Source organism: Muntiacus reevesi, chromosome 2 (genome assembly GCF_963930625.1).
Source record: "Muntiacus reevesi chromosome 2, mMunRee1.1, whole genome shotgun sequence".
In the NCBI taxonomy this organism is placed as follows: Eukaryota; Metazoa; Chordata; class Mammalia; order Artiodactyla; family Cervidae; genus Muntiacus; species Muntiacus reevesi.
In genome coordinates this window covers 267,306,958-267,331,004 of record NC_089250.1, presented here as the reverse complement: position 1 = coordinate 267,331,004, position 24,047 = coordinate 267,306,958, and the positions used below count along the sequence as shown (strand labels likewise).

At 58.2% G+C, this 24,047-nt stretch overlaps 4 protein-coding genes across 15 annotated transcripts; 2 read left to right on the top strand and 2 right to left on the bottom strand.

Annotated features, from left to right (window-relative positions):
- Nucleotides 1-48: 48 nt before the first annotated feature.
- On the bottom strand, nucleotides 49-8,050 carry SPHK2 (sphingosine kinase 2). Of its 12 annotated transcripts, none has more exons than XM_065926439.1 (7): nucleotides 7,849-8,050; nucleotides 6,682-6,858; nucleotides 3,454-3,922; nucleotides 2,533-2,682; nucleotides 2,321-2,415; nucleotides 2,114-2,229; nucleotides 49-1,755 (listed from the first exon to the last, which is right to left on the bottom strand). In XM_065926439.1, the coding sequence occupies exons 2-7, from the start codon at nucleotides 6,718-6,720 to the stop codon at nucleotides 663-665; spliced, it is 1,962 nt and encodes a 653-aa protein (XP_065782511.1). In that variant the 5' UTR covers nucleotides 6,721-6,858; nucleotides 7,849-8,050; the 3' UTR covers nucleotides 49-662. The 12 variants fall into 12 exon arrangements, with proteins under 12 accessions (XP_065782511.1, XP_065782512.1, XP_065782514.1 ...); XM_065926440.1 differs by having other exon boundaries at nucleotides 6,682-6,836; XM_065926442.1 differs by lacking the exon at nucleotides 7,849-8,050 and adding an exon at nucleotides 7,492-7,824 and having other exon boundaries at nucleotides 6,682-6,836.
- Nucleotides 8,051-8,195: 145 nt separating this feature from the next.
- On the top strand, nucleotides 8,196-11,967 carry RPL18 (ribosomal protein L18). The gene is made up of 7 exons (XM_065926452.1): nucleotides 8,196-8,265; nucleotides 9,495-9,581; nucleotides 9,855-9,962; nucleotides 10,504-10,602; nucleotides 11,080-11,203; nucleotides 11,357-11,426; nucleotides 11,850-11,967. The coding sequence occupies exons 1-7, from the start codon at nucleotides 8,263-8,265 to the stop codon at nucleotides 11,923-11,925; spliced, it is 567 nt and encodes a 188-aa protein (XP_065782524.1). The 5' UTR covers nucleotides 8,196-8,262; the 3' UTR covers nucleotides 11,926-11,967.
- A 2,538-nt stretch (nucleotides 11,968-14,505) lies between these two features.
- FAM83E (family with sequence similarity 83 member E) lies at nucleotides 14,506-23,341 on the top strand. Its single transcript, XM_065919384.1, has 5 exons — nucleotides 14,506-14,979; nucleotides 16,466-16,633; nucleotides 16,957-17,081; nucleotides 20,984-21,431; nucleotides 23,066-23,341. Exons 1-5 carry the CDS (start codon nucleotides 14,506-14,508, stop codon nucleotides 23,339-23,341), a joined length of 1,491 nt encoding a protein of 496 aa, XP_065775456.1.
- On the bottom strand, nucleotides 19,042-19,422 carry SPACA4 (sperm acrosome associated 4). Its single transcript, XM_065921216.1, has one exon. The coding sequence runs from the start codon at nucleotides 19,420-19,422 to the stop codon at nucleotides 19,042-19,044; it is 381 nt and encodes a 126-aa protein (XP_065777288.1).
- Nucleotides 23,342-24,047: the final 706 nt, after the last annotated feature.

The following is a 24,047-nucleotide window of genomic DNA, read 5'->3' as shown; positions in this document are numbered from 1 at the left end:
GTCCATAAAAGGCAGGAGTGCCCAGAGTCCGATCCCTCCCACGGGCTGCCGGATGGAGGAAGGGGCGAGGACCTGAGAGGAATGAAGCCACTGCCTTTATTGCATAGACCTTTTCAATTGCTTTGAAGATTGGGGCAGGGGGAACGCACAGAAGACAGGATACGAACTTCCCCACCCGGGGGTAGAGGAACAGTAGTGCAAATCGGAGCGCCGGCCCGGGGGAACCTGCCCTTCCCGGGCTGATTGGCCAGCTTGGTGGAGGCACCGGAGAAGACTGGGCCAATTAGCTAAGGCCTCCCCGGCCCGTACATTCCAGGTCGCGTCACTGGACGACGCGTTAAGACAGGCTCCGCCCTCAGCCGACCTGGCTTTCTACGAGTCGGGCGCGAGGACCTGGAGTGTATCCCGCCCTCGTTGATCAGGCACTACCCTTGGAGCGACCCCATTTCTCCGTGACCCTGCCGACCCCAAGCCCCTGGAGTTCGGGACATCTTCCGGCATCACCTCTGGTCCCCTAGGGTAGGGCGCAATCCCGAGACGCGGCTGGGACCGGTGTGCGGCTTCCGCGCGAACTCCAGCAGCCTCGCCGTGTCCCCTAGCTCGGGCTCCGCCCCTTTGGGAATGTAAGCCCCGCCCTTGGCGGGCTCCAAACTTGGTCGGGTTTAGGCTTCCCGCCCAGGGCAGCCTGGAGGACCCGTGAGCAACGTACCAAGGCCAGGATGCACCTGCGCCTGCAATGGCCCGTACTCCACCTGCTCCCCGTCCACCGTGAGCACTCCGCGAGGCGTGAGCGGCTCGAGGCGGAAGGCACGAGCCGCGGCATAGCCCAGGTGCGGACAGCCCAGGCTGAAGTGGTTACCACGCTCCATGGCCAGAAACAGGCGCAGTAGCGCCGTGCGCGAGATGCCGCTACGCACCCAGCACAGGTGCACCAGGCCGTCGTCAAAGCGCGCGTGGGGGGCCGCCACGAGGTCAGCCCCCAGGTGGCTGGGTAAGATGGCCAAAATAAGCACAAAGTCTCCCTCCATTGTCACCCAGTCTGGGGGTAGCGGAGTGCCTAGAGGAGGGAGCAGGTGGTCAGGTGGTCCCCCAGCAGAGGTGGCTACCGGGGGGCCAGGGGTGGGAGGTGGGAGCCCAGAGGATGCTGCCATTTCTGAGGGCCCCTCGCTGATGGGTGAGAGCTGAGCTGCCTTGGGGGTCCCCGGGGGCGAGGGCAGCAGTGGGTCCGGGGACAGTGGAGCATCCCCAGCCCCACCCCAGTCCCCAGCCAGCTCTGGGCCCCCACCGTTGAGGGACAGGATGGGCAGGGGTTCAGGTGAGCCAGGGGAGGTCAGGGCAGGCTGGGGCAGGGGCAGGGGCAGGTCTGACACTGAGCGATGCAGGGGTGAGTGAGCCACGGCTGGGGCTGGGGCCGGGGCCAGGGTCAATTCTGACTTGGCCCTTGGCAGGCCATGGGCAGGGTTAGGTGAGGCAGGTTCCACGGTGGCAGGGAGGTAGGAGAAGCGGCCGCGGTAGGTGTGCAGCGTGGCAAGGCCCAGGACTGTGCCCAGGGTGAAGCGAGCACTGCCCAAGGCCCTGAAGCGCTCGCTCTGGATGTCCACATCTGACACGAAGCCCCAGGCCACAGACAGGAAAGAGAAACAGCGGGAGCCGGAGGCCAGAGTCACGGAGAGCAGGTCCAGAGGGTGGCTGCCACCCCGGCAGAGCAGTAAGGAGCAGTTGAGTAGCAGGTCAATGCCCAGGGCCGGCTCAAATCTTCACAATCAGACATGGACAGACAGCAGGAAAGAGTGAACAGGGCTAGTGAGACACTCTGTTCCTGGGCCAGGTGGGAGGGGTGTGGACTGGACACAGAGGGACAGGGAAGCAGACCGGGCCTGGGCCCACCCACAGCCATCTGGCTACCTCCAGGCGGGCTCTTCTTACTGAGCCAGGTTCCCTGTCAGGTCTTTCACTGCAGAAGCATTCACTGAGTGCCTCTTGTGTGCCAGGCACAGTTCTAGGCACTAGGGAGACCCTTGGAACCAGGCAGGCAAAAGTGCTGAGGGAGTGGGGGAGGGCTGCGAAGCAGACGAACGAGGCCCCTTATCCCAGGAGGGCTCCTCCCACCTACCCCCCGTGCTGGTTCACAGCTCCTGCTAGCGCGTTGCCCGAGCCACAGGGGAGAATGCCCACGGGGGTCTTCACAGCCTCTTCCCAGTCGGGGCGTTGTAGGAGTCCATTCAGCACCTGGAGGGTGGGAGACCGGACACCCGGCTGTTGGTCCTGGCCTCCGCGGTGCCCCCGGGCACAGGCTTGAGGAAGGGTGGTCCTGCCCTACCTCATACAGCACCCCATCTCCCGAGACCGTGATGATGCCGTCCCACTCGCTCAGGTTCAGCCCCTGGACCAGCTCACGGGCGTGGTTCTGTCGTTCTAACATGGGGAACCAGAAGTGAGGGGGGCTCTTTCACGCCTCCGAACCCACCACCCGCCCCCGGATTCTGGAGCTCTAGCCTCCAGCTCCCACCTCCCTCCTAACACCGCCCTTACCTGTCTGGATCAGGTTGAAGGACAGCCCCGCTTCGGAGATCATGGGCAGCACATGGTTCTTACACCACTGCCAGGCCAGGCCCCGCCCCCCAAAGGGATTGACCAATAGGAGCAAACGGGGCGGCCTCGGCAGGAGGTCGGGGGTGATTTCTGCAGAGAGAAGGGAAGGAGTCTACACAGGTCAGGGACCCAGGCCCCTCACTTCAGAAACAGGAACTGCAAATAGCCCCAAAGGAGCTGGTGGAGGGCTGGCGTCAAAACCTGGAAGTCCAGCTTTTTCCTCCCAGGCCTCACCAGCTCAGGCCCAGATGTACAGCCCCGTGCAGCCACCACCCCCCAGGTGAGGAGACAAAGGCAGCGCTGGGGAGTCTAATCCCCGTGCCCTGTGGACTCCAGGGAGGAAGGAGGAAAGCTGTGGTTTCCACCTTTCACACCCCTAAACACCTGGGGCCCGGGTCAGGTTACTCCACTGTGGGAAGCAGTCAGGACCAAGGAAAAACCACCACCTGGGGTTGTGCCATCTGAGTACCCTGGGTGGAGGTCTCTGCCCAAGAGCCTTCTTTGATTCCCCCCACCCCCCAACCAGAGCTGGATGAGATGCCATCTCCAGGCCTAGGAGCATGTCTCAGTTGGCTGCTCTCACCAGCCCAGGAGCCTCTGACTCATCTGTGGTCAGGACCCAGGGAAAGGGAAGGGAACAGAGACTGAAATCTTGCAAGAGCAGCAAGCATGACTCCTCTGCCTGTGATTTTGTTCCTTCTGTAGCCCATCCCTGTCTGTATATCACTCTTTCAGTATGAAGTCAGAGGGACACATCACACAGACAGACACACAGAAAAGGAGACACAGAGATGCCCACAGAGGGAGATCCGCAGAGACACCGAGGTGGCCTTAGGACAGAGAGGCTGCCCAGTGCCTCACCCCCGTCCCCAGGCAGTGGCAGTCCACGGAGCAGACACGTGAGGGCCGTGGCCCAGCGCTGGGCCTCAGCGCGGTTCTCCTCGTAGGTGGCTGCCCCATCGGCCCGGAAGGTGCGTGCAGCTCTGCGCCGGCCCCCACGCCGGCCCCTGGGGTAGGTGTAGACGCAGAAGTAGGCTGCTGAGTCCAGGGGGCTTCGACTCCGCAGGGTGCAGCAGCCTGAGACCTCGGTCAGCAGGACCAGGCCACCCCGGGGCCGGGCCTCGGGCTTTGGGCGCAACCGCTGTATGTGGAGGGCTTGTGGTGTGAGAGTGAGGGCGAAGCGTGGGCCGCGGGCTGGGTAGGAGCCAAACTCGCCATGCAGGAGTGGGGTGCTGGGGGTCAGTGGCGGTGGGGGGGCCATGGCCTTGACCCTGTCCAGGGCGCTTCTAGGCCGGTAGCCCCAGCTCCAGGTCAGCTCCTGCTCTGGCCTCTGTGGGGGAGGAAGGAGGGCAGGAGTCAGAGTCCAGGAGCCCCGTGGTGGGCAGAGAGGAGCACGGGCAGGGCCTGTGGACAGGAGGAGACAGCGAGGCGAGGGGTGCCAACAGGCGAGATGGAAGCACCAGAGGGAGACAGGCCCAGACACAGTGTGGGAAGACCCTGAGGACACAGGGCAGAGGTCAGGTGCACAAGAAGGCCAGTATCCTGGAGGGTCCACACCCAGGCATGCAAAGATTCATTCCTTTATTCCCCCAATAATTATTCAATACTATGTGCCAATGGGGCTTCCCTGGTGGCTCAGTGGTAAAGGGTCCGCCTGTCAGTACAGGAGATGCAAGGGTTGTGGGTTCGATTCCTGGATCGGGAAGATCCCCTGAGTAGGAAATGGCAACCCACTCCAGTATTCTTGCCTGGAAAATTCCACAGAGGAGCCTAGCGGGTTACAGTCCATGGGGTCACAGAGAGTCAGACACGACTGAGCTACTGAGCAAACATACACATGCACACACTCAGACACAGAGAAAAAGGTCTGAGACCAGAGAAACACTGAGAGGAGACAAACAGCTTCAGTGAGATCAAACCTAATACAATGAAAGATATTTAGAGAGCAAGGAAGAGTGTAGGGGCTCCAGAGGTGTACCAAGAATCAGAAAGACAACAGTGGAGAGAAAGACACAGAAGAGGCAGGAGATAGGGGATGCAGTATCTGGAAAGACTGAGAAAGGGGTGTGGCATGGAGGGATTAAGGGGTGGGATAGGGAGAGCCACATGTGGGAACCTGCAAGGGACAGAGGCCAAGAGGTGAACCTCAAGCACTGACCTGGGTGTCTGGCTGCCTGCTCTCCAGGGAGAGACTGGGAGCTGGGCCTGAGATCCCCTCCCCCTGCCCTCTGCCCAGTTTCTGCCTCCTCCTTCCTGCTCACCTTTGTTCCCCCCCTGCCCCACCCACCCGGTCACTTATCAGTTCTGCCCCTCACCTACCCCAGGCCCAGAACAGTGCCAGAAACACCCCCATCTGTGGACTCACTCTTAGGAGCGACCTCTGTCTCCTACCCAGGGGAGTTCTTCAAGGTTCACCCATAAACTTGCACTGACCGCGCCCCCTCCCCTTACCTTAAATCAGCTTGCATGGAGCCCTAGATCTCCCCCAGTCCTTGACCTGCGATTCTGTCCCTAGGTCCCCAGGCTGCTGGCCTGGTCTTCATCCACAGGTTCCCCCCAATCAATAAGCCTAAGTCTTTGTCTCTGGTTCCCTGGGTTCCGGGCCTTCATTCCCACCCCCTTTCCAGAACCTGGTTCCAGACCTGAGTTTTCATTCCTGGATCTCTCAGTCCTGGTTCTGGTTCTCCATCTCCACCCCACACCACTAGTACCCAAGTCGCGGGCCTACGTATACGTTCCTCTTGGTCCCTGAGTCCTCCTGACTTGGGTCTATGTCCCGGCCCTGGGCCCTCCTCACACGCCAGGTCCTCCTTCACACAGCTCCTTTAGTCATCATCAACTGTCCGCACCAGACCTAGGGGTGGGGGGGAGGGTGTGCATTCGCTCAGCCAATGGCCGTGCGGCCGGCCTGAATTGCACCAATGAGACCGTGCGGGGGCGTGACCAGTCGACTCGCGAGCTTTGCTCAGGGGCCTGCCGTGCGGAAGCGCTGGAGAACTGGGCGGGGTATCGCCTTTCGCGAGATCAGCCGCCATTATAGGTGAGGGCACAGGCGCAGCAGAGGCGGCTACACCGTCCCATGGCCACCACCCCTGTCGCCATCTTTATTGAGGGCACGTGGGCCTGTCCCATCCTTTGAGTTTATAAAAGAGAAGGGGGCGTGGGGGAGGAGGTCTTTAACTGCAGACAGAGAATGATCTTAACACATCTAACAAAGAGCGGAGATATGCAAAAACAGTAAAGAGAAGCAGAGGCAGAGGCAGTAACACACTTAGACATAAAGCAGAAAACAGATAAACAAAGACAACAGAATTAAGAATGTGCAAGGTAAGGACATAAGAAAACCCAGAATATGATGGACACATAGAGAGATGGGGACAGCCACTTTTGGAATGAAAACCAGGAAGAAGAGGTTCATTAATTCACAAACTGTTTACCTTGGGCAAAAACTGGAATGGGGACATCATGGCATAAATATTTGCCCAGTGAAATGGCAAGACAGAGACAGAGGAAAGAGAATGGGAGAGACAGTATCTGAGAGATATATATCTCTCGGTCAAGGGTGAGGAACGGAGAGAATGTTGGAGGCTGAGAGGAACTGAGACCAAGAGACAGAAAGCAAAAGATGTTGACATACAGACATAGAGAGGCAAAGACACAGGGAAACGGAAAGAAATAAGGCAAGAATAATATCAGGTGACCTAGAAACAGAATTGTAGAGAGGAAGACACATGCTAAAGGAGATAGGGACTGAGCTTGCTGCTGCTGCTAAGTCACTTCATTCGTGCCCGACTCTGTGCCACAAAGAGATAAATGGAGGATGAAGTTCACTTACTGCAAAACAGTGTACCTAGTGTTCAACTGAGAATAGCAACAGCACCAGATAACATGTGCCAAAGAATGACCCTGACAGGACAGACACCCAGTAAGATGGAGAGACCGAGAAACACAGTGTGTGCTTAGAGCTCCAGGGAAAAGAAAGATACAGTGATCAAAGAGACTGAGACTCAAAGACCAAGGCACAGGGACAAGGAGGAGAAGAAAACTGTCCCATGGTATGGTTATCTTGACTTTCACATAGACCCTTACCTGGTCCTGCTGCTCCTTTGCTTCAAGGCGTCCATTCATCTGCTGGTCCTCCGCTGTGTTACCACATCAGCCAGACACTGGGCCTGGTTCGGAGGCCATGGGTGGGTGGTATGGGCAAGGAGTCAGGGCTCATGGTGCAGGTTTGGTCTGTGGCTCTGTGAAGAGGTAAGTAGGAGCCTGAAGGGCAGAGTAAAGGAGGCCAAGCTATTATAGGAATACTGCGGGTCCTGGAGGCAGAGCTTCCACAAGGAAGAAGCTTTATCACTGCCCCAACCAGTCCATCTGGTTCCATCCAGTAAAGTCAGTAACAAGAATAGATACTAATTTTTAGCAAGCACTTATTATGAACCAAACATTGTCCTGAGCTTTTAAACTAATTTTTAAACTAAATGCTCCAAAACACTCTATGTGCCAGTTCTACCATCATCACCCTTTTCCAGATAAAAAAAGTAAGGCACTGAGAAGTTACACGATTTGCCCAAGGTCACGCCATTAGTAAGTATTAACAGCAAAGCCACGAACTGAATTAGCTTACAAACGATATCACCATCTTTCTATGTCTCTGCTCTCTCTGGATCTCCACCTTCCCTCTTCCTAGGTCTTCTCATTCTCCCGCGTCACCAATTCATCACCCTCGCTTTCTGTCCACACCCCTTCTCAGTCTCCATTCCTCCTCCTCTCGGAATCTCTGTCTCCCTCTAAGGCTCCCCTCCCTCTCTTTCAGGAATTTTTTGTTTGTTTGTTTGTTTTTTTACCCATCCCCTCTCTACATCCCATCCCCAAAGCCCGGGGAGGGGGGCCTCAGCTTGCCTCCTCTACGCTCCAGTACCGTGCACATCCCTCAAACTGAAACACGCTGGACCACCTGAATCTTTTCCGCTGGGAAAAGCAGCCTCCTGATGGCAGGGGCGAGTAGGGTTCAGGGAAGGGCCATCTGAAGGCAGAGGGAGAAGGTGAACCTAAAAACTGGAAATACAGGATGCCACAAACGAGGCTGCAGCAAGATGATCTCGGGTTACATCTCAAGTAAGACTTCCCGAGCTGCAGCCGCACCTGAGAGGCGCAGCAAGCAATCAGACAGAGGAGAGCCTCCTGAGGAAACGCCCAAAGCTTGAGGTCAGAGGTTTCCCTGAGGTCCAGACTAGCCAGACAGCCCCGCCTCCTCACCTCTAATACTCGGTTCTCTGGGTCCTCCGGGAGCCACAGAGAGGCCGTCGGCGTCGGGCCAGAGCGTCACCGCGCGACGCCTCTTACTAGCTCCGCGCGACATCTCTCACGCTCAGAGAGCCTTTTCTTCCGGAAGACTATCAAGAACAGGGCGTGGATAGGGCTAGAGAGGCCCCCGACGTGCGGGTCCTTCCGTCCTTGGCGCAGCCCTTGTTCCCCTTTAGATGTTTCCTCCACTCAATTCCGGAAACGCCCATCTAGCTGGCCTTCTGATTCACCATAGAGAGGCGTGAGTCATAGTAGAGCGCCGCGTCGCCCAAGTGATGTCAAGTAGGCGCCACACGCTGAAGGCTTTCCCCGCCCACCCTGCGTCTGCTCTCTCTTTCCGGACCTGGCTAAGGAGGAGGCGCCATCATGGTGAGCTAGCTTTGCGGCGTCCTGGGCTCGACCATCCGCTGCCATCCACTGCGGCCCCGGGCTGGGGACATTCCAAAGGGAGGCAGGGGTTCAGGGGTGTTCGAAGGAGGCGACTCCCACGGTGGGGAGCTGTTTTGGAAGCCCGAAGGCCAGGGGTGGGCTTCTTCAGTCGCCCACCCTTCCTGTACCTTTCTATTATATAGGTCCCATCGTAGATGACCAGATTGAGGGGCAAGAAGTTTAAGTAGTATGACCAGGGTTACAGTGCCAGTAAGTGGCGGAGCCAGGATTCGGATCCAGAAGCTGGTTCCACAGCCACTCTTGGGTGTGTTGCTCGTGTATTCTGTCACTCCCCAGCCTGGAAAGTTGAGTGCTGGTGGAGGGAGTCATCAAGCGGCTGGTGCCCGTGTTTGGGAGCCAGGCGGGCTTCCGTTCGAGATTCAATTCCCTACCCACTGCATTCCGTGTGACCGGAAAGCATCTGTTCGTTGGAGACTAAGTAATTTTGTTTCAGAGATGTGAGTTCGGTAAGAAGTGCTCACAGAAAGTGCTCACCAAGGATCTTTGCATACCTAAATGCTGGATAAATGAGAGTTATTGACAAGTAGTTCTTTACAGTTCATGACATAGTCTAAGAAATTTGCAGGAAAGCAGGCAGAGGGTGTGATGGAAATCGTCGGCTTCCTTCAACTTTCTTAGCACTAGCGTGGGAAACTACCTGGTCAGGTTTTTGGAGTCAAGGAGATAATGCTTGAAAAGTCATTTTAAGATTGGTACTGTACAGAGTACTTGAAAAAAACACTCATTGCCTTTATGATAATAAAGTCAGTTTTTGGTTTAAGTGTTTCTGATAACGCTCCACGTGTTGGAACAAGTGTTGAGAGGTTAAATGGTATTTACATTTTTGAAAAACATAGCTGCTAAAGAACTAAAAGTTTGAGTTAATAGGGGTGCCATTAAGGTCATTGTGCTGTGAGCTGACAGCTTACTGCGTAAAATTGGCACTCTTTCCCCCCCCCCCCTTTTTTTTTTTAAAAAAAAAGAGCGACTTGAGACCCAGTGAGTTTTCAGTGATTTTCTGATTGTTCTCAGTGTGGGTCTGGGATTAGTTATCTCCAGAGACTGCGCGTTTAGCTGTTTCTCGGAGGTAAGGAATAATTGAAAATGTTCATGTGAAATCTGCCAAATGAGAGTTGGGTTCATGGTCTTCCCTTCCTTCACCCCTGCAGGGAGTTGACATCCGCCACAACAAGGACCGAAAGGTTCGACGCAAGGAGCCCAAGAGCCAGGACATTTACCTGAGGCTGTTGGTCAAGGTGAGGTTGGGGCCAGAGACCCCTCATCAAGGACACCCCAGAAACAGAACTTCAGAGCACCGGCACGGATCTGCTTTTCCAGAGCTGCTGGAGATGCCAGTGTTTTCAGTCTCTGAGCCTGTTCACAGCTGGGGATGGTGGTGTGGGGGGTTTTCTGGGTCCCTGGCCAGGCAGGACTCTCTCCCTCTATTTGCCCCTTTGTTAGAAAGCTGGGAGAGAGGGGGTAGGCTGGGCTGCCCTGGGTTCTCACTCTTCATTTTCCTTCCGCTCCAGCTGTACAGGTTCCTGGCCAGACGAACCAACTCCACCTTCAATCAGGTTGTCCTAAAGAGATTGTTCATGAGCCGCACCAACCGGCCACCACTCTCCCTTTCCCGGATGGTGAGGGGCTGATGCTGGGGCATAGCCAACCTGGGGGAGCAACTGGGTCATGTCTGGAGCCCGACTTCAAGAGGAAGGGTGGGCTTGGAGCTCTGGTAGCAGCCTGGCTATTAGCTGGCTTCACCTCATCCAGTGGTGGGTGCAGAACTCTGACCCCTCCAATGGAAGCTGTATAGTGGGAGCATTGGACTGGCTTGGCCTCATTTTCTTTCTCACCATGTTGGGAGTGGAGGTGCAGTTTACAGTGTCTTTTATGAAATCTTCTGAGGCTTGAAGTCTTAGAACAAGTCCTAGGTGTCAAAAGCTTTGTGTAGGAGAGATCTGTTTGCATTTTTTTTGGAGGTTTCCGCAGACTGGACCTGAGATTAGGCTTGTTGTGGTAGTTAGAGGTAGTTAGCTTGTGTGGCGTGGATGGGTTTAGCTCAGACAGGGCACAACTGTTGGCCCTTGGGATGCATGAATCGGTGGGATTGGATTTAAGCACCAGAAGGGACTTGTTTAATGTGTGTATCACTGACCCCCTCCCCTGCACCCATTCCAGATCCGGAAGATGAAACTTCCTGGCCGGGAAGGCAAAACAGCTGTGGTCGTGGGAACTGTAACTGATGATGTTCGTGTCCAGGAGGTGCCCAAACTGAAGGTGAGTGGGGAGGTGCGGCTCAGGAGACAGTCTGTGGGTCACACTGAGGTCCTTGTCCTGCTGTGGTGCCATCAGGCTCGTGTCGCCTCTGGGTGAGGCAGGCATGAAGCCTGAATTGCAGGGTGGTGATGTTGATGGTGGGCATCCCTGGGCAAACCCTTTCTGGGGCCCTGCTGATGGTTCTCGCTCTGAGGCAGAATTCTCATCTGGCTTTCTCTGCCACTTTATCATCTCTGGACAAAGTGACGCATCTTTGTGTTTCGGTTTTCTTACCTGTGTGCTGGCTTTGGTTTGTGGTGTCAAGTGGGTTTCTAGATGCACACTGGTAAGGGTGGCTGCATTCTCATGGCTCAGACGTTTGCCTCCAGTAGTTGGTCACCAGGCAGAACAAGCAGAACTCGTGCTGGGTCTGGGCAGCAGGCTGGAGGCTCCCGGGCTGCCATCGGGGCCTGACCACGCCTGTCCTCCGTCCCCTAGGTGTGTGCTCTGCGAGTGAGCAGCCGCGCCCGGAGTCGCATCCTCAAGGCTGGGGGCAAGATCCTCACCTTCGACCAGCTGGCCCTGGACTCCCCCAAGGGCTGCGGCACCGTCCTCCTCTCGGGTGAGTGGTGCTTTGTGGCTCGAGGGGCCGGGCCATGTGGCTCCTGGCAGCCTTTCCCTTTCTGGGTCTGGGAGGTCAGGGACAAGGACAGCCCCCCTACACCCACACCCCAGCCCGGATCAGCCTGAGCCGCCCCTTCCTCCCCTTCCTTAGGTCCTCGCAAGGGCCGAGAGGTGTACAGGCATTTCGGCAAGGCCCCAGGAACCCCGCATAGCCACACCAAGTGAGTATGCCCTGCACGCCAGCCTCGCTTCGCTTCAGCTGTTTGTCAGCCTAGAATCTCCGATTTTCTTTTAAGACTGCTTAGAGCTCTGTTCTTCGGGTGTTGAGCTCCCTGCCCAGCCAGCATCACTGGTGTGGGTTCTTCGGGGCCTATCCGAACCTCAGGTGGGGCTGCATTTTGTCCAGCTCTGGGGCACCCTGGTTGACGCCCCCAGGGCCTAGTGCAGACCCTTCAGCCACTCCTGGCCATCTGGCTTCCTGCGCTGCCAGGCTTCCCCTCTGACCCTGCTTCAGTTGAGTGAGGCCCTCTGAGGGTGTCCCCGTGCTGCTGGTTAGAGCAAACATCTCTTCTGAAGTCCCAGCTGGCTGGCAGGCCCCAGCAGCCCCTGACTCTCTCTAACGTGGGCCCCTTCTCTCCCCGCAGACCCTACGTCCGCTCCAAGGGCCGGAAGTTCGAGCGCGCCAGAGGCCGTCGAGCCAGCCGTGGCTACAAAAACTAACCCGAGAGTCTACCTTGTTATTAAAAAGATTTTGGATGCTAACAGTCTTCTGTATATTACTGGGGAATGGAGTAGGGGGGAGGGAGAGGGTTGCAGCCCTCAAGGAGAACCCCGTCATTTTGGGCAGTGGGTGCCATGCCCGTCTCTTTGCCGTGGTTAAAGTGTGGCTCAGATTGTAAAGAATCCGCTTACAAAGCAGGAAACCTGGGCTCGATTCCTGGGTCGGTAAGATCCCCTGGAGACGGGAATGGCTACCCACTCCAGTATGCTTGCTTGGGAAATCCCATGGACACAGGAGCCTGGCAGGCCACAGTCCATGGGGTTGCAGAGTCAGATGTGACTGAGAGACTTTCATGGTTTTTCTAGTAGTCATGTATGGGTGTAGAGTTGGACCGTGAAGGCTGAGTGCTGAAGAATAGATGCTTTTGAATTGTGATGGAGAAGACTCTTGAGAGTCTCTTTGACAGCAAGAAAATCAAACCAGTCACTCATAAAGGAAATCAATCCTGCATGTTAACGGCTGATGCTGAAGCTCCAATACTTTGGCCACCTGATGTGAACAGCTGACTGATTGGAAAAAACCCTGATACTGGGAAAAATTGAGGACAGGATGAGATGGTTGGATGGCATCACTGACTCAATGGACATGAGTTTGAACAAACTGGGAGGCAGTGAAGGACAGAAGCATGGCATACTGCGGTTCATGGGGTTGCAAGAAGTGGGACATGATTTAGTGACTCAGCGACAACCCCTCTATGCAGACCAGCCTCTGGGATGAGCCCCTTAACATTGTGCGGTGGGGTGCGGAGTCTGCGGGGGCCTGAGTGTCCGCGGCGCTCACCCTAAGCCTGTTGGTGCCCTTGGACCCTGCTGCACCCTTGGGATCTAGCGTCAGTCTAAGGCTGAAGCCCCACCTCCCTCCAGGTGTCTGGTGTTAATGACACCTGCTTCCTTTTTGAACCAACCACGCCTACTCTTAAAGGACCCGTGCTCCCCTCAGGAACTCCACGTTAGGGATGGCTGGTGGGGCTTGGACCAGGAAATAGAAATGGGTTGGGACACCGTAGGGGAGAGGGTGCGTGGGAACAGGTGATGTGAACTCCCGCCCCTGAAACCGGAGTCTGGCGGGCCGCTGGGACCTTCCCTTCGGTCCCACACCGCAGATTTCCAGGGGCCTGTGATGGCCCTCCCCCTGTATTTGCACAAGGGGCTGGGTTCCCCAGATCCCAGGAAGAAACCTGATGAATAAGGCAGGCTGGCCGGCCGGAAGAGCCACAGGAATAAAGGAGGTCTCCAGGCCCCTGATCTGACCTCCAGAAAGGCAAGAGGAGGAGAAGGGGATGGAGATCTGGGAGAGATGGGGGCTCTGGGGAGGACTGGAGGGAGAGGGACTGGCTTGGCTTTATTCCTCTTCCTTCTCTTTGCAGGGCTGGTTTGCTGTGGTCTGGCGGAGGGGAGCTGACAGGGTGCTGGAGAGGGGGTTCTTGTCGACAGGGATTGGGGGTCCACCGAGCCGAGGCTGAGTCAGAATCGTCAAAGGGGCAGCTTGGGAGGGATGCAGAGTGGTCCTCATCCTGGAATAAGTGGATAGTCTGCTGGCCGGAGGCAGTGGGATTAAGGCAGAAATCCTGGCTGAAGTGGGCCCGAGATCACTCAGAGGCCCGGGACACAGGCCGGGTCAGTGGTCTTGGGAACCGGGGTTAGTTGATCCGGCCATCAATCTGCATTGCATTGTAACGAAACTCCCTGTAGAGGGCACCCAGCCCCGCAGCAGCCTGAGTGGGTGTGAACGCTCCAGGAGCAGGAGCTTCACCCTGCACAGGAGACAGACTGAGGTCCCCAGCTGGGGAAGGTGATGCCAAGATTTAGGGCCGGTGTGCACCCTCCCATGGCTGAGAGAGGTGGTTCACAGAGAAGGCTTCCGGGATGGTCGGCCAGTGAGGACCGGTGAGTCAGGCGGCTGGTTATCGGGAGAAACAACCCTGCTGGTTGCTCCACTGGGCGGTCAGATGCTGAGACTGTCAGCTGGAAACGATCCATGTCTTCCGGACCGTCAAAGAGACAGCCAGAGAGGGTCAGTTAGGTGTGCTATCCGCCAGGGGCCAACGGGCAGCCTGCTCTGCCTTTAGCTAGGGACGTTTGGATGCTCAGAGACAGACAGACAGCCTGTTGCCTGGGAGAGTCAGCCTGAGCCAGAGGCAGGATCACTTGGAGCCTCGTGTTACCAGCGAGGGTGGAAGGGGGCCGGCTTGTCAGAAAGCAGAGCTGGGTGACTGTAGACAGTGTCAGGAAGTCAGTCTGACCGACACGCGGGGGGCCACTCGTGGGCTCCTCGAGACCATCAGAGTCTAGCAGGAAGCTCAGGTGGCCGGCGGGCTGGTGGTCTGAGCAGTGCGGGCGGTCCCTCATTTGGGCAGTCCGATCGTCAGGACGGCAAGCCGTCGGGACTGAGGACTGTGCGGGTGGCATTGCACGGCCACAAGGAGTCTGGCTGTCTGGAGACCTCTAGATGCTCGGTGCCCAGAGACGGCCAAGCCCACCGGACATCCAGCCTCGCCATCCTCCCTCTCAAACGGCCCAATGGCGGCCTCCCAGCTGGCAGCACTGGAAGGGACAGAGCCAGGGCCCGGGGGACGGCCCCAGATTGAGGCCAGCCCCGGCTTCCTGTACTCCGAGGGCCAGCGACTAGCGCTAGAGGCTCTGCTGGGCGAGGGAGCGGAGGCGTTCGAGGCCTGCATGCGGCGCGAGGGCCTCCGGCCCTTCCTGGGCGGAGAGGAGCTCCGGGGCCTGGTGGCAGCAGCTGAGGACTGGACAGCCGCAAAGCCTGAGCCCGGCGGGGCAGGAGAGGGAGCCGACGCCGCCCACGGGGTCTCGGGCAGCCTGACCTACTGGCCGGGACAGTCAGAGGAGGCGGTGCCTGTGCTGCGCCTGGGCTGGCCGGAGGACTCAGCCTGGAAAGGGATCACCCGAGCCCAGCTGTACACCCAGCCGCCTGGCGAGGGCCAGCCGTCCCTCAAGGAGCTGGTGCACCAGGAGATTCGGGCCGCCCACAAGGTGGGAGCCTCAGGGGGTCCCTCCCCCAGACTCGGCCACCCTCACGTGTTGGCCCCCAGGCATGGGCGTGAGGGCACATCCCATGGGACCCCGGCATTCTGGACTGTGCGTGTCCACACTTGCCAGGATCCAGGTATCCACCCGGCCCTGAGCTCACCCTCACCCTCTTAGATCCGAGGGTTCCCACTCTCTCCCCAGGACCTGGGTGCCTCAGGCATCCATGCCTCTTGGACCTAAGGATGACCGCACACCTCAGTCACCTACTCCACCCCACCCCCACCTCCAGGGTGGATGTCTGTGCCTAGTCGCTCAGTCGTGTCTGACTCTTTGTGATCCCATGGACTGTAGACCGCCAGGCTCCTCTGTCTGTGGGGATTCTTGTCCAGGCAAAAATACTGGAGTGGCTTGCCACTTATTCCTCTAGGGGATCTTCCCAACCCAGGGATTGAACCCAGACCTCCCACATTGCAGGTGGATTCTTTACCCTCTGAGCCGCCAGGGAAGCCCAAGAATACTGGGGTGGGTAGCCTATCCCTTCTCCAGGGGAACTTCCCCACCCAGAAATCAAACCAGGGTCTTCTGCACTGCAGGCAGATTCTTTACCAGCTGAGCTACCAAGGAAGCCCTTATCCTCCTTTAGGGGGCCCCAAATGAGTTTGATCAAACTCCGGGAGTTGGTGATGGACAGAGAAGCCTGGCGTGCTGTAGACCACGGGGTCGCTAAGAGTCAGACACGACTGAGCAACTGAACTGAAAATGCCTGCCCTGCAGCCCCTTGGACGGCCCATTCTCTAACAACACTTTTTATGTCTCTACTCCCACGCTAAGTGTTTTTCTATGGGTTAACCCACCTAATCCCAAGGAGGGTCCTGTGAGGTTGAGGCTTAATGTACCCATTGTGGAGATGGGGAAAGTGAGGCACGGCAGGTTGTCCCTTGCCTTTTAAGTGGCCGAGTGGGGCTTTGAACCAAGGCCCTCTGGCCAGTGGCTCAGGGTTCAACACCACCACCTGTTCCTGCCTGCCAGCTCCAGGCTCCTCAGCATCTCCCCGTCCCCAGAGCTCGCCTTGGTGGCCTGGCCGGTTATCCCACCCAAGGGCCAGGTGTGCGACTGCCCGCAGTGAGGGGGCTCCAGCCCACTGAGCCCTGGAGCCCGGCAGCCATGTAGTATCAAAGCCCACGGGGCACTGCTGCAGACGTGTGATCTATGACGACAGTTTTCCAGCACTTGGAGGTGGGGGGCCTCCAGAAAGGCCGTTTGCTTCTCATTCACACATCATTGTGGTTCAGTCGCTCGGTCGTGTCTGACTCTGCGACCCCATGGACTGCGTAGGCACTGAATGAACAGTAGTGTCTAGGGGTCTCCCCCTCAGCTTCCCTGAACGTCCCACGGAGCCTGGACCCTTAAACGCCCCTGAGGACCTCACCCGCGGAATGTGCCCCCCAAGCCCCAGGCTCCACCCACAGCCCCTCTCCCCACCCCTCAGCTGGTGGCCGTGGTCATGGACGTCTTCACTGACCCAGACCTGCTTTTGGACCTGGTGGAGGCTGCCACGCGTCGCTGGGTGCCCGTCTACCTGCTCCTGGACCGTCAGCAGCTGCCTGCCTTTCTGACGCTGGCTCAGCAGCTGGGGGTCAATCCCTGGACCACTGAGGTAGGAGCCGGGTGGCTGGAGGGTGAGACCCCAATCCCCTGGCACTGGGGGGGAAGTGGGGTGGGGCAGGCCCTTCCAGGGGGTCCTGGGTCATCAAGGTGGATGCTGGCTGAGAGGGTCCCCTGAGATCTGATGCCCATGGTGTGGGGGTAGGGCAGCTGGGGTGAGCCTTCCCATGGACCATCCGCAGGAGACCCCTGGGGAGGCTGGGACAGACCCTGCCATGGGCCACCCAGGAAGGAGCAGCCTGGAGGGAGGGCACCGGGTGGAGGTCGGGGGGAGGGGAGGGTCGGCCTGAGCAAGGGCGTGCCCTCCTGCCGCAGAACCTAGACATCCGAGTCGTGCGGGGCTGCAGCTTCCAGAGCCGCTGGCGGCGGCAGGTGAGCGGCAACGTGCGGGAAAAGTTCGTGCTGCTGGATGGCGAGCGGGTCATCTCAGGATCCTACAGGTGCGGCGCCCCCGACCCACGCTGCCCGGCCTGCGGTCCCCGGCTGCCCCTCAGCCGGCAGTGGGGCGTGCCCTCCCCCAGACTCTCTCTTCTCCCCTGTAAGATGGGTCTGTACCCACCCCTGCCCGGGAGAGGAGGGGTCTCGAGGTAGAACAGGCTGGCACTGAACCTCCCACCCGGCGGGGTTGTGGCCTGGGAGTAAGTCTTCATCTCTTTGGCCCCTGCACTTCATCATCTGGGAAACTGCTCTCCCGGTGTGTGGGAGCTCCCATGCCAGGGGCACCCGGACTGGAGTCCAAGCTCTGCTTTGGGTGGCTGTCTCCACCTCTGTGCAAAAATCAGAGAGTTTCCCAGGTGGCACAGTGGTGATGAACCCGCCCACCCATGCAGGAGTCATAAGAGATGTGGGTTCCATCCCTGGGTTGGGGTGATCCCCAGGAGGAGGGCACCGCAACCCACTCCAGTGTTCTCGTCTGGAGAATCCCATGGACAGAGGAACCTGGCGGGCTACACTCCATAGGGTCATACAGAGTCGGACACGACTGAAGCGACTTAGCACGCACGCAAGGACGCCAAAGTCAGAGCTAGTGTACAAATGGCCCGGTCCTCAGACCATTCTCCTGTCCCTCCTCTTCTCTCCCTGGGGCCCGACTGACCGTGGAACCTGGCTCCATGACTTCTTAGCTCTGGGACACTGGGCTGGTACCTCCCCTTACTCTGAACCTCAGTTTTCCCATCTGCAAAGTGTGAAAATAGCCACATTTACTTCCTGGGAACAGCATGGCGCAGGGCATGTGGACTCCGAGCCGGATGGCCTGGGGTCAAATCCTAGCTGGAAGTCACTGGTTGTGTGACTTTGTGCAACTGACTTCCCCTCTCTGTGCCCCAGTTTCTCCCTCTAGACAATGGGATGGTCCCGTTAGCGTGTCTAGAGCAAGGTTTCTCAAGATAGGTACTGCTAGTGTTTGGGGGCTGGATGATTCTGTATTGCGGGGGAGCTTTCTTGGACTGAATGGCCCCCTACCCAGGGGATATTGGTAGCATCCGGCTTCCCCAGTTATGACAACCCAAACCATCTCCAGACATGGCCAGGTGCCCCCCGCCGGGGGCAGAAGTGCCCAGTTCCCCCTTTGCCCTGGCCTGGTGGCTTTCAACTGTGAGCAGACCCCAGAGTCACCTGGGTGACTTGATAAATAAAACCCAGATTTCTGGGTCCCACCCCTATTCAGCCAGCCTGGACTGGGGCCCGAGAATTGACATTTCTAGCAAGTTCCTGGTTAATGCTGATGTTGCTGGTCCGGGGACCACCCTTTGAGAACTGCTAGCATCAAGACTGGGATGTTGGGTTTTGTTTGTTTTTTTTTGGGGGGGGGGGGGGGCTGCGCATCGCAGCTGGCTGGATCTCAGCTCCTCAACCAGGGGATTGAACCCGGGGACCCGGGCAGTGAAAGCACGGAGTCCTAACCACAGGACCGCCAGGGAATTCCCAAGACTGGGAGGTTTTGGAAGAGAATCTTTGTTCTCAGCTTCACTTGGGGATTCCATAAGATAATCATGCCTGGCACGGAAGATAATATGTGCTGCATCAACGTCAGCTGTCATTTATTATTATTTGATTTGTTTTTGTTTTTTACCATATTTCATCGACTCTAAGGTGCCACCAAAGGAAAGAGACATCCTGATCCCAATCTGAAAAAATAACGTGTCTTAGAACCAATGAAATACAGTCAGTAGTCCAGTCCAACCCGTCGGACATGGCTCCCCCCATCACTAAATTGGAGGGCCTGGGGCTGCTTCCAGAGCACCGGGCTCCTCCGGTGGGCAGCCCTAGAATGGATGAGGCCAGGGCCACGAGAGGGTGTCCAGGGCCTCTGGCCATTTAATGGGGGAAGGGGATGGAGGTGGGGGGCAGGGGGAGCAACGCAGCCAGACCAGCCCCGGGCCCTGCCCTCCAGGTCGGTCACGGCGCAAGTCGGAGCAGCAGCAGCACACCCAGCGCCAGGCTGGCAGCGGCCCCCGCCAAGCGGCCGCGCGTGGGGTCGGGGGCCCCGTTACACATGTGGCCAGTGCAGCAGTTGGTGGTGAGGCTGTAGGTGACGCCCATGTAGTTGATGGGCTCCTCGTGGCCACACGAGGTGGCGTGCACGCAGCCTTTATTGATGATGGGGCCGATGCCGGGGGCCACCCCGTGGCCTGTAAAGCAGTCCTCATCGTCGCCACAGCGCATGCTGGTCCCGGGACAGCTCGTGGAGTCGGTCAGCTCACAGAAGATGCAGTCCTTGACGCCCGTCGTGCCGGGGGCCAGAACCATCACCAGAAGCGGCAGCCAGCCGAGGACCATGGTGGCCTGGCGGCGGTGACGGTGCCCCAGCCAGGCCGTGGGCTTCCCGGGCCTCCCGGAACTGCTGAAAGACACGCCTCGCGCCCTTGGGACTTCTGATCTCCCAGGCCCAGCAACCGGCGTGTCCTCAGTTCCCGACGCTCCGCGTCCTTCTCCGAAGCTCCGTTGTGACCACTGCTCTTAAATCCTCGGGTCTCAGAAACCCCCCCGGCGACGGAGATGAGCCAGTGGCGGCTGCCTGACAGGAGTCTCTGTGGAGCGGAATGGGGGTGACCTCACAGATGCGCCCCCCTCCCCAGGGTTCCCACTGGCTGCTCCGGGGCTGAGGTCATAGGTGGGGGAGGGGTGTCAGAATCCAAGGGGGCAGGCTGGCCCGCCGACCTGGCGGGGAGCAAGGATGCTGACACCCCACGACGTAAGGATGCTTGGACCGGCGTTCGTCATCCCGGCCTCGAAGTGGTCCTCTCTGCCGGGTGCTGCTACGGTGCCCGCCGAGGTGCAAGATGACGTGGACCAGGGCGAGCCTTGTTTTGCAATTGGCAAACCAAAGCTCAAGGAGGGAAAGTTCCCCTGAGCCAGGAGGAGAGCCCAGGTCCATTTAATTCCAAAAAGAGCATTTGCTGAGCACCTGCTGTGTACCAGCACATGTGCTTGATTCTCTAAATCACAACCAGTGTGATCACAGGGATAGTGAGGGCACAACTCACCATGGCTTGCAGACTTTAATTTTTTTAAACTCTTCTAAAGTATTTATTTACTTACTTTAGTTGAAATATAATTGGGGATATATATAATATATTTTTTTTTGGCCATGCCATGCAGTATGTGGGATCTAGTTCCCTGACCACTTATTGAACCCAGGTCCTGTGCATTGGAAGTGCAGAGTTTCTTTTCCTTTTTAATTTCAGTATTAGGCTGCACTGGGTCTTAGTTGCATGCAGTATCTTTTAGAGCATGTGGGATCTAGTTCAAACCCAGGTCCCCTGCGTTGGAAGTGCAGAGTCTTAGCCACTAGACCACTGGGGAAGTCTCGACTCCCAGACTTATAATGCTGGGCCCTGGACAGGGGGCCCGACCCATATTTTCTGATTCTAATCTTCCTGTGTTTTAGTTCCATGTGACAGATGAGCAAACAGAGGCAGGGAGCAGGTACGCCCAGAGCCTGGTACACCGCAAGCAGTTAGTAAGTGGCAGTCATAATAGGAAGCAATTGAGTCTTCAAAGAGTCCCAGAAGGTGTCAGAATACCATCTCTTTCCAGAGGTAGAAACTGAGGCATTCTTCTGTGGGAACGGGGGAGAGCCCAGGTTTAAACTCCAGTCTGATTCCAGGTGATCATTTAAGTATATTAGCTCCTGCCTTCCCATCAACCCCCTGGGGAGGATACCTGTTTGCCCCCATTCTACGGAGGGGCATGTTGAGGCCAGAGGGATTGCAGGACTTGGTTGAGGTCACACAGCCTTTCCATGAGACCAGGTTGGGGGTGGGTGATGGGAGCCAGGCCAGGCTTCTGAGGCTGCCTGGAGATCCTGACCCCCGCCTCCACCCTCTGTGCCCCCCAGCTTCACGTGGAGTGACTCCCGCCTGCACCGTGGCCTGGTGACCCTGCTGACCGGTGAAATCGCTGATGCCTTCAGCCGAGAGTTCCGGACGCTGTATGCAGCCTCCTGGCCGCTCCCGCCGGCGCCCACCCCAGGTCACTTTGTTAGAGCCCTGGGGGGGCTGCAGCTGGCTCACAGCCCACACCGCGTGGCCCACCGCTGCTCCGTGGCCCCCCTGTCGCCGCCACCACCGCCCGATGGCTCACTGACCCAACGCCTGTCCGCCTGCCAAGTCTTCGAGGGGGACAGGCAGGAGACCCCAGCCGCGCCAGGGCCAGCTCTGAGCGACATCCTGAGGAGTGTGCAGCGCGCCCGGATCCCCAGCGGCCCCCCAGCCCGGCCCAGCCGCTCCCTCTGGGACCTGAGTCGCCTGTCCCAGCTGTCGGGCTCTAGTGATGGAGACAACGAGGTGAGACCGGGTGGCGGGCCTGGGAGAGGATGGAGGCCTGTGAGGGCCCCTGCGAGGTGCCTGGTCGGGGGGGCGGGGGAAGCAAAACGGCTCCCCTGCGTTCCTAACGGCATGGTCCACTTCCGGTATCCCTACTGTGTGCTGGGCAGAGACCCCCAAGGGCCTCCTTCTCGGACCCTCAGGGCTCATCGGGGACATGGGCTGAGCTACTGTCCCCTTCCTCAATTTGCTTGGGAGGAGGAGTCAGTGTGGTCGAATGAAATAGAGTAATCGCCATTGTTACAGTAAAGTCCCCAGATGGAATTGATTTTGATTTCCTGACCTCCTCCTCCCAGTGAGGCGATACTCCTGTTAATGCTCAGTTGTATGGATGGAAAAGCTGAGGCACAGAGGGGTTGAGTTTCACTTGCCCAAGGTCAAAGCAACGATCTTTTTTCAGGCACCTTGCCATGTGCCAGGCCCCATGCCAAGCACTTTCTCAGAGTTGATTAAATGTAACCTCTGCCACAAACCATCTGAATCCGCCTGCAATGCAGGAGACCCGGGTTCCATCCCTGGTTTGGAAAGATCCCCTGGAGAAGGGCATGGCAACCCTCTCCAGTATTCTTGCCTGGAGAATTCCACGGACAGAGGAGCCTGGAGGGCTACAGTCCGCGGGGTCGCAAAGAGTCGGACATGACTGAGTGACTAGTACTTTCGCTTTCACCTTGAACTGCCACAGCCATTGAGGTGGATGTGATTACAGCTCTCCACTCACCCATTTCACAGGTGGGGAAACCAAGACACCAGGGAGGAACTGGATCTCAGCCCTGGTTGCTTCCCAGGTGGAACATTTAAATGCTGTCTGCTAACTGGCTTTCTGGATTCGAGTGTGCTGGGTGTGTTGGGAAGGGGGCTAGAGGAGGTCAGGAGGGTCTCCCGTCCCTTCTCCCAGCTGCTTAGACACTTGGCAGAGCCTGCCCCTGTTCTCTGGGGAAACCCTGGATGGTGCCTTAGTGTCCTCAGCTGTGACGTGGGCTGCAAGCAGGAGCCACGTGGCAGAAACCGGTGGATTCTCCCCAGATGCAGGCAGACCTGGGGTCAGTTCCACTGAGCTGTGACCCCTCTGGGCCTCAGTTTCCCCATATGCCAAGTGGGAGCTTGAGGCCTCTCCGGAGAGAGATGAATGTCCCTGGAATCACCTCCCTAGGTCCCGATCAAGAGAAGAGGGATGGGCAGGGGCAAGGTCCTCGCCTCTGCCGGGTCCTGAGCCGCCCTCACCTGGCATCACCTCCCTTGGCAAATATTTGCTGCCCCCACACAGCTGCCTGCTGCTTCCTTTTCCTCTCCTCACGGCAAAGCCGCACATTGGGATGCAACTCCGCACCCCCTCTGTAGGTCTGGGAGTCTCCAGCCTCCCCATTCACTTCCCTCCTGGTTCTGGAGACACAAAGGCCTTCCCACCTCCCCTCGGAGTTTCACACCCCCATCCCTCCACTCTCATCTCCCTGCAGTCCACCTCCTCCTTCCTCCCCTCCCGCCTCCCTAAGCACCCCCTCCATCCTCTCCCCTGCCCCACCACGTGCTCTCTCTCTCCCCCCAGGTTCTGGGACCCCCAAGAACCACCTCTCACCTCCCTGTCTTTCCCTCCACAGCTCAAGAAGTCCTGGGGCTCCAAGGACACACCAGCCAAGGCCCTGATGAGGCAACGGGGCGCTGGAGGGGCCCCTGGCGGGGAGGCGGACGCCCGCCCGCTGGCCTGGTCCCAGCCCTGGGGCGGCCCCCTGCCCCTCACCCCCGGCCGCCGCCTCCGCTATCTGTCCCCGACCCGGAGGAGATTTGCTGAAGATGCTGCCTCCAAACTGTCGGAACCCAGAGGCATCCGGCAGCCAGACGGGGCCACCCAGCCAAGACTCAGGGGGCAGCCCTGACCGGAGCCAAAGCCAAATGGCCCTGGCCCTGACCCAGGATGGTCAGACAATAGTCACTCAGAGCCCCCCACCTCACTGTTGGCCTGGGACAAAGCTTGTGGCCTTGGTGTCTGGGAGTTGCCAAGGATTTTTCCCCCCCCATTTGTTCTAGATCGCAGGCAAGCCCAGTGCCCGCTCTGGACTTCAGTGTCACAGCCTAGAAAATGGGCAGAAGGCCTCCACTAGCCGGGGTCCTAACAGCACACCTCCTGTTCCCGCCGGGCCAGAGCTTCTCTGAGGAGACGCCTGGCTGAGTGGTCCCCATGCTAGAATTGTGCGGGGCTGAAGATGGGGAGTCTTGGGATGGAGGGGAAGTTTCCTGAACCCGCAGCGCTCAGGAGCTGTGGCCTGGCCACAGAAACAGAAAACCACGCCTGGCCACAGAGAGGAGAGGAGCGTCCAGGGGGAGCTGAGCTGAATCCCGAGGGGCTGGAAATGGATGAAGACACACCTGCTGGGGAACAGGTCCGGGCCAGCGGAGGGGAAGCCAGCAAGGGCCGAGTCTGTTTCGTGGGGGCTAAGTGGCGGATTGTGAGGGCTGCCCTTTACCTCTGCTCAGAATAAAGCTGCTTTATGCCAGAAACGTGCGTTTCCGCAGCCTCACGGGAGGAGTTCAGACCTGGCTCCTTCCTCCCTCAGACCCGGGAGTCCTGGCCCCCGTCACCCT

What these genes read in the sequence shown, in the direction of transcription:
- SPHK2 (XM_065926439.1), bottom strand. Translation starts at nt 6,720, where the DNA reads ATGAATGGACGCCTTGAAGCAAAGGAGCAGCAGGACCAG. An exon ending in GAGATGGGGTGCTGTATGAG is followed by an intron (nt 2,230 to 2,320) that starts GTAGGGCAGGAC and finishes CCCACCCTCCAG; the next exon opens with GTGCTGAATGGACTCCTACA. An exon ending in GCTGTGAACCAGCACGGGGG is followed by an intron (nt 1,756 to 2,113) that starts GTAGGTGGGAGG and finishes CTGATTGTGAAG; the next exon opens with ATTTGAGCCGGCCCTGGGCA.
- RPL18 (XM_065926452.1), top strand. An exon ending in ACCTGAGGCTGTTGGTCAAG is followed by an intron (nt 9,582 to 9,854) that starts GTGAGGTTGGGG and finishes CTTCCGCTCCAG; the next exon opens with CTGTACAGGTTCCTGGCCAG. An exon ending in ACCCCGCATAGCCACACCAA is followed by an intron (nt 11,427 to 11,849) that starts GTGAGTATGCCC and finishes CTCTCCCCGCAG; the next exon opens with ACCCTACGTCCGCTCCAAGG.
- FAM83E (XM_065919384.1), top strand. Translation starts at nt 14,506, where the DNA reads ATGGCGGCCTCCCAGCTGGCAGCACTGGAAGGGACAGAGCCAGGGCCC. An exon ending in AGATTCGGGCCGCCCACAAG is followed by an intron (nt 14,980 to 16,465) that starts GTGGGAGCCTCA and finishes CCCACCCCTCAG; the next exon opens with CTGGTGGCCGTGGTCATGGA. An exon ending in TCAATCCCTGGACCACTGAG is followed by an intron (nt 16,634 to 16,956) that starts GTAGGAGCCGGG and finishes CTCCTGCCGCAG; the next exon opens with AACCTAGACATCCGAGTCGT.
- SPACA4 (XM_065921216.1), bottom strand. Translation starts at nt 19,422, where the DNA reads ATGGTCCTCGGCTGGCTGCCGCTTCTGGTGATGGTTCTGGCCCCCGGC.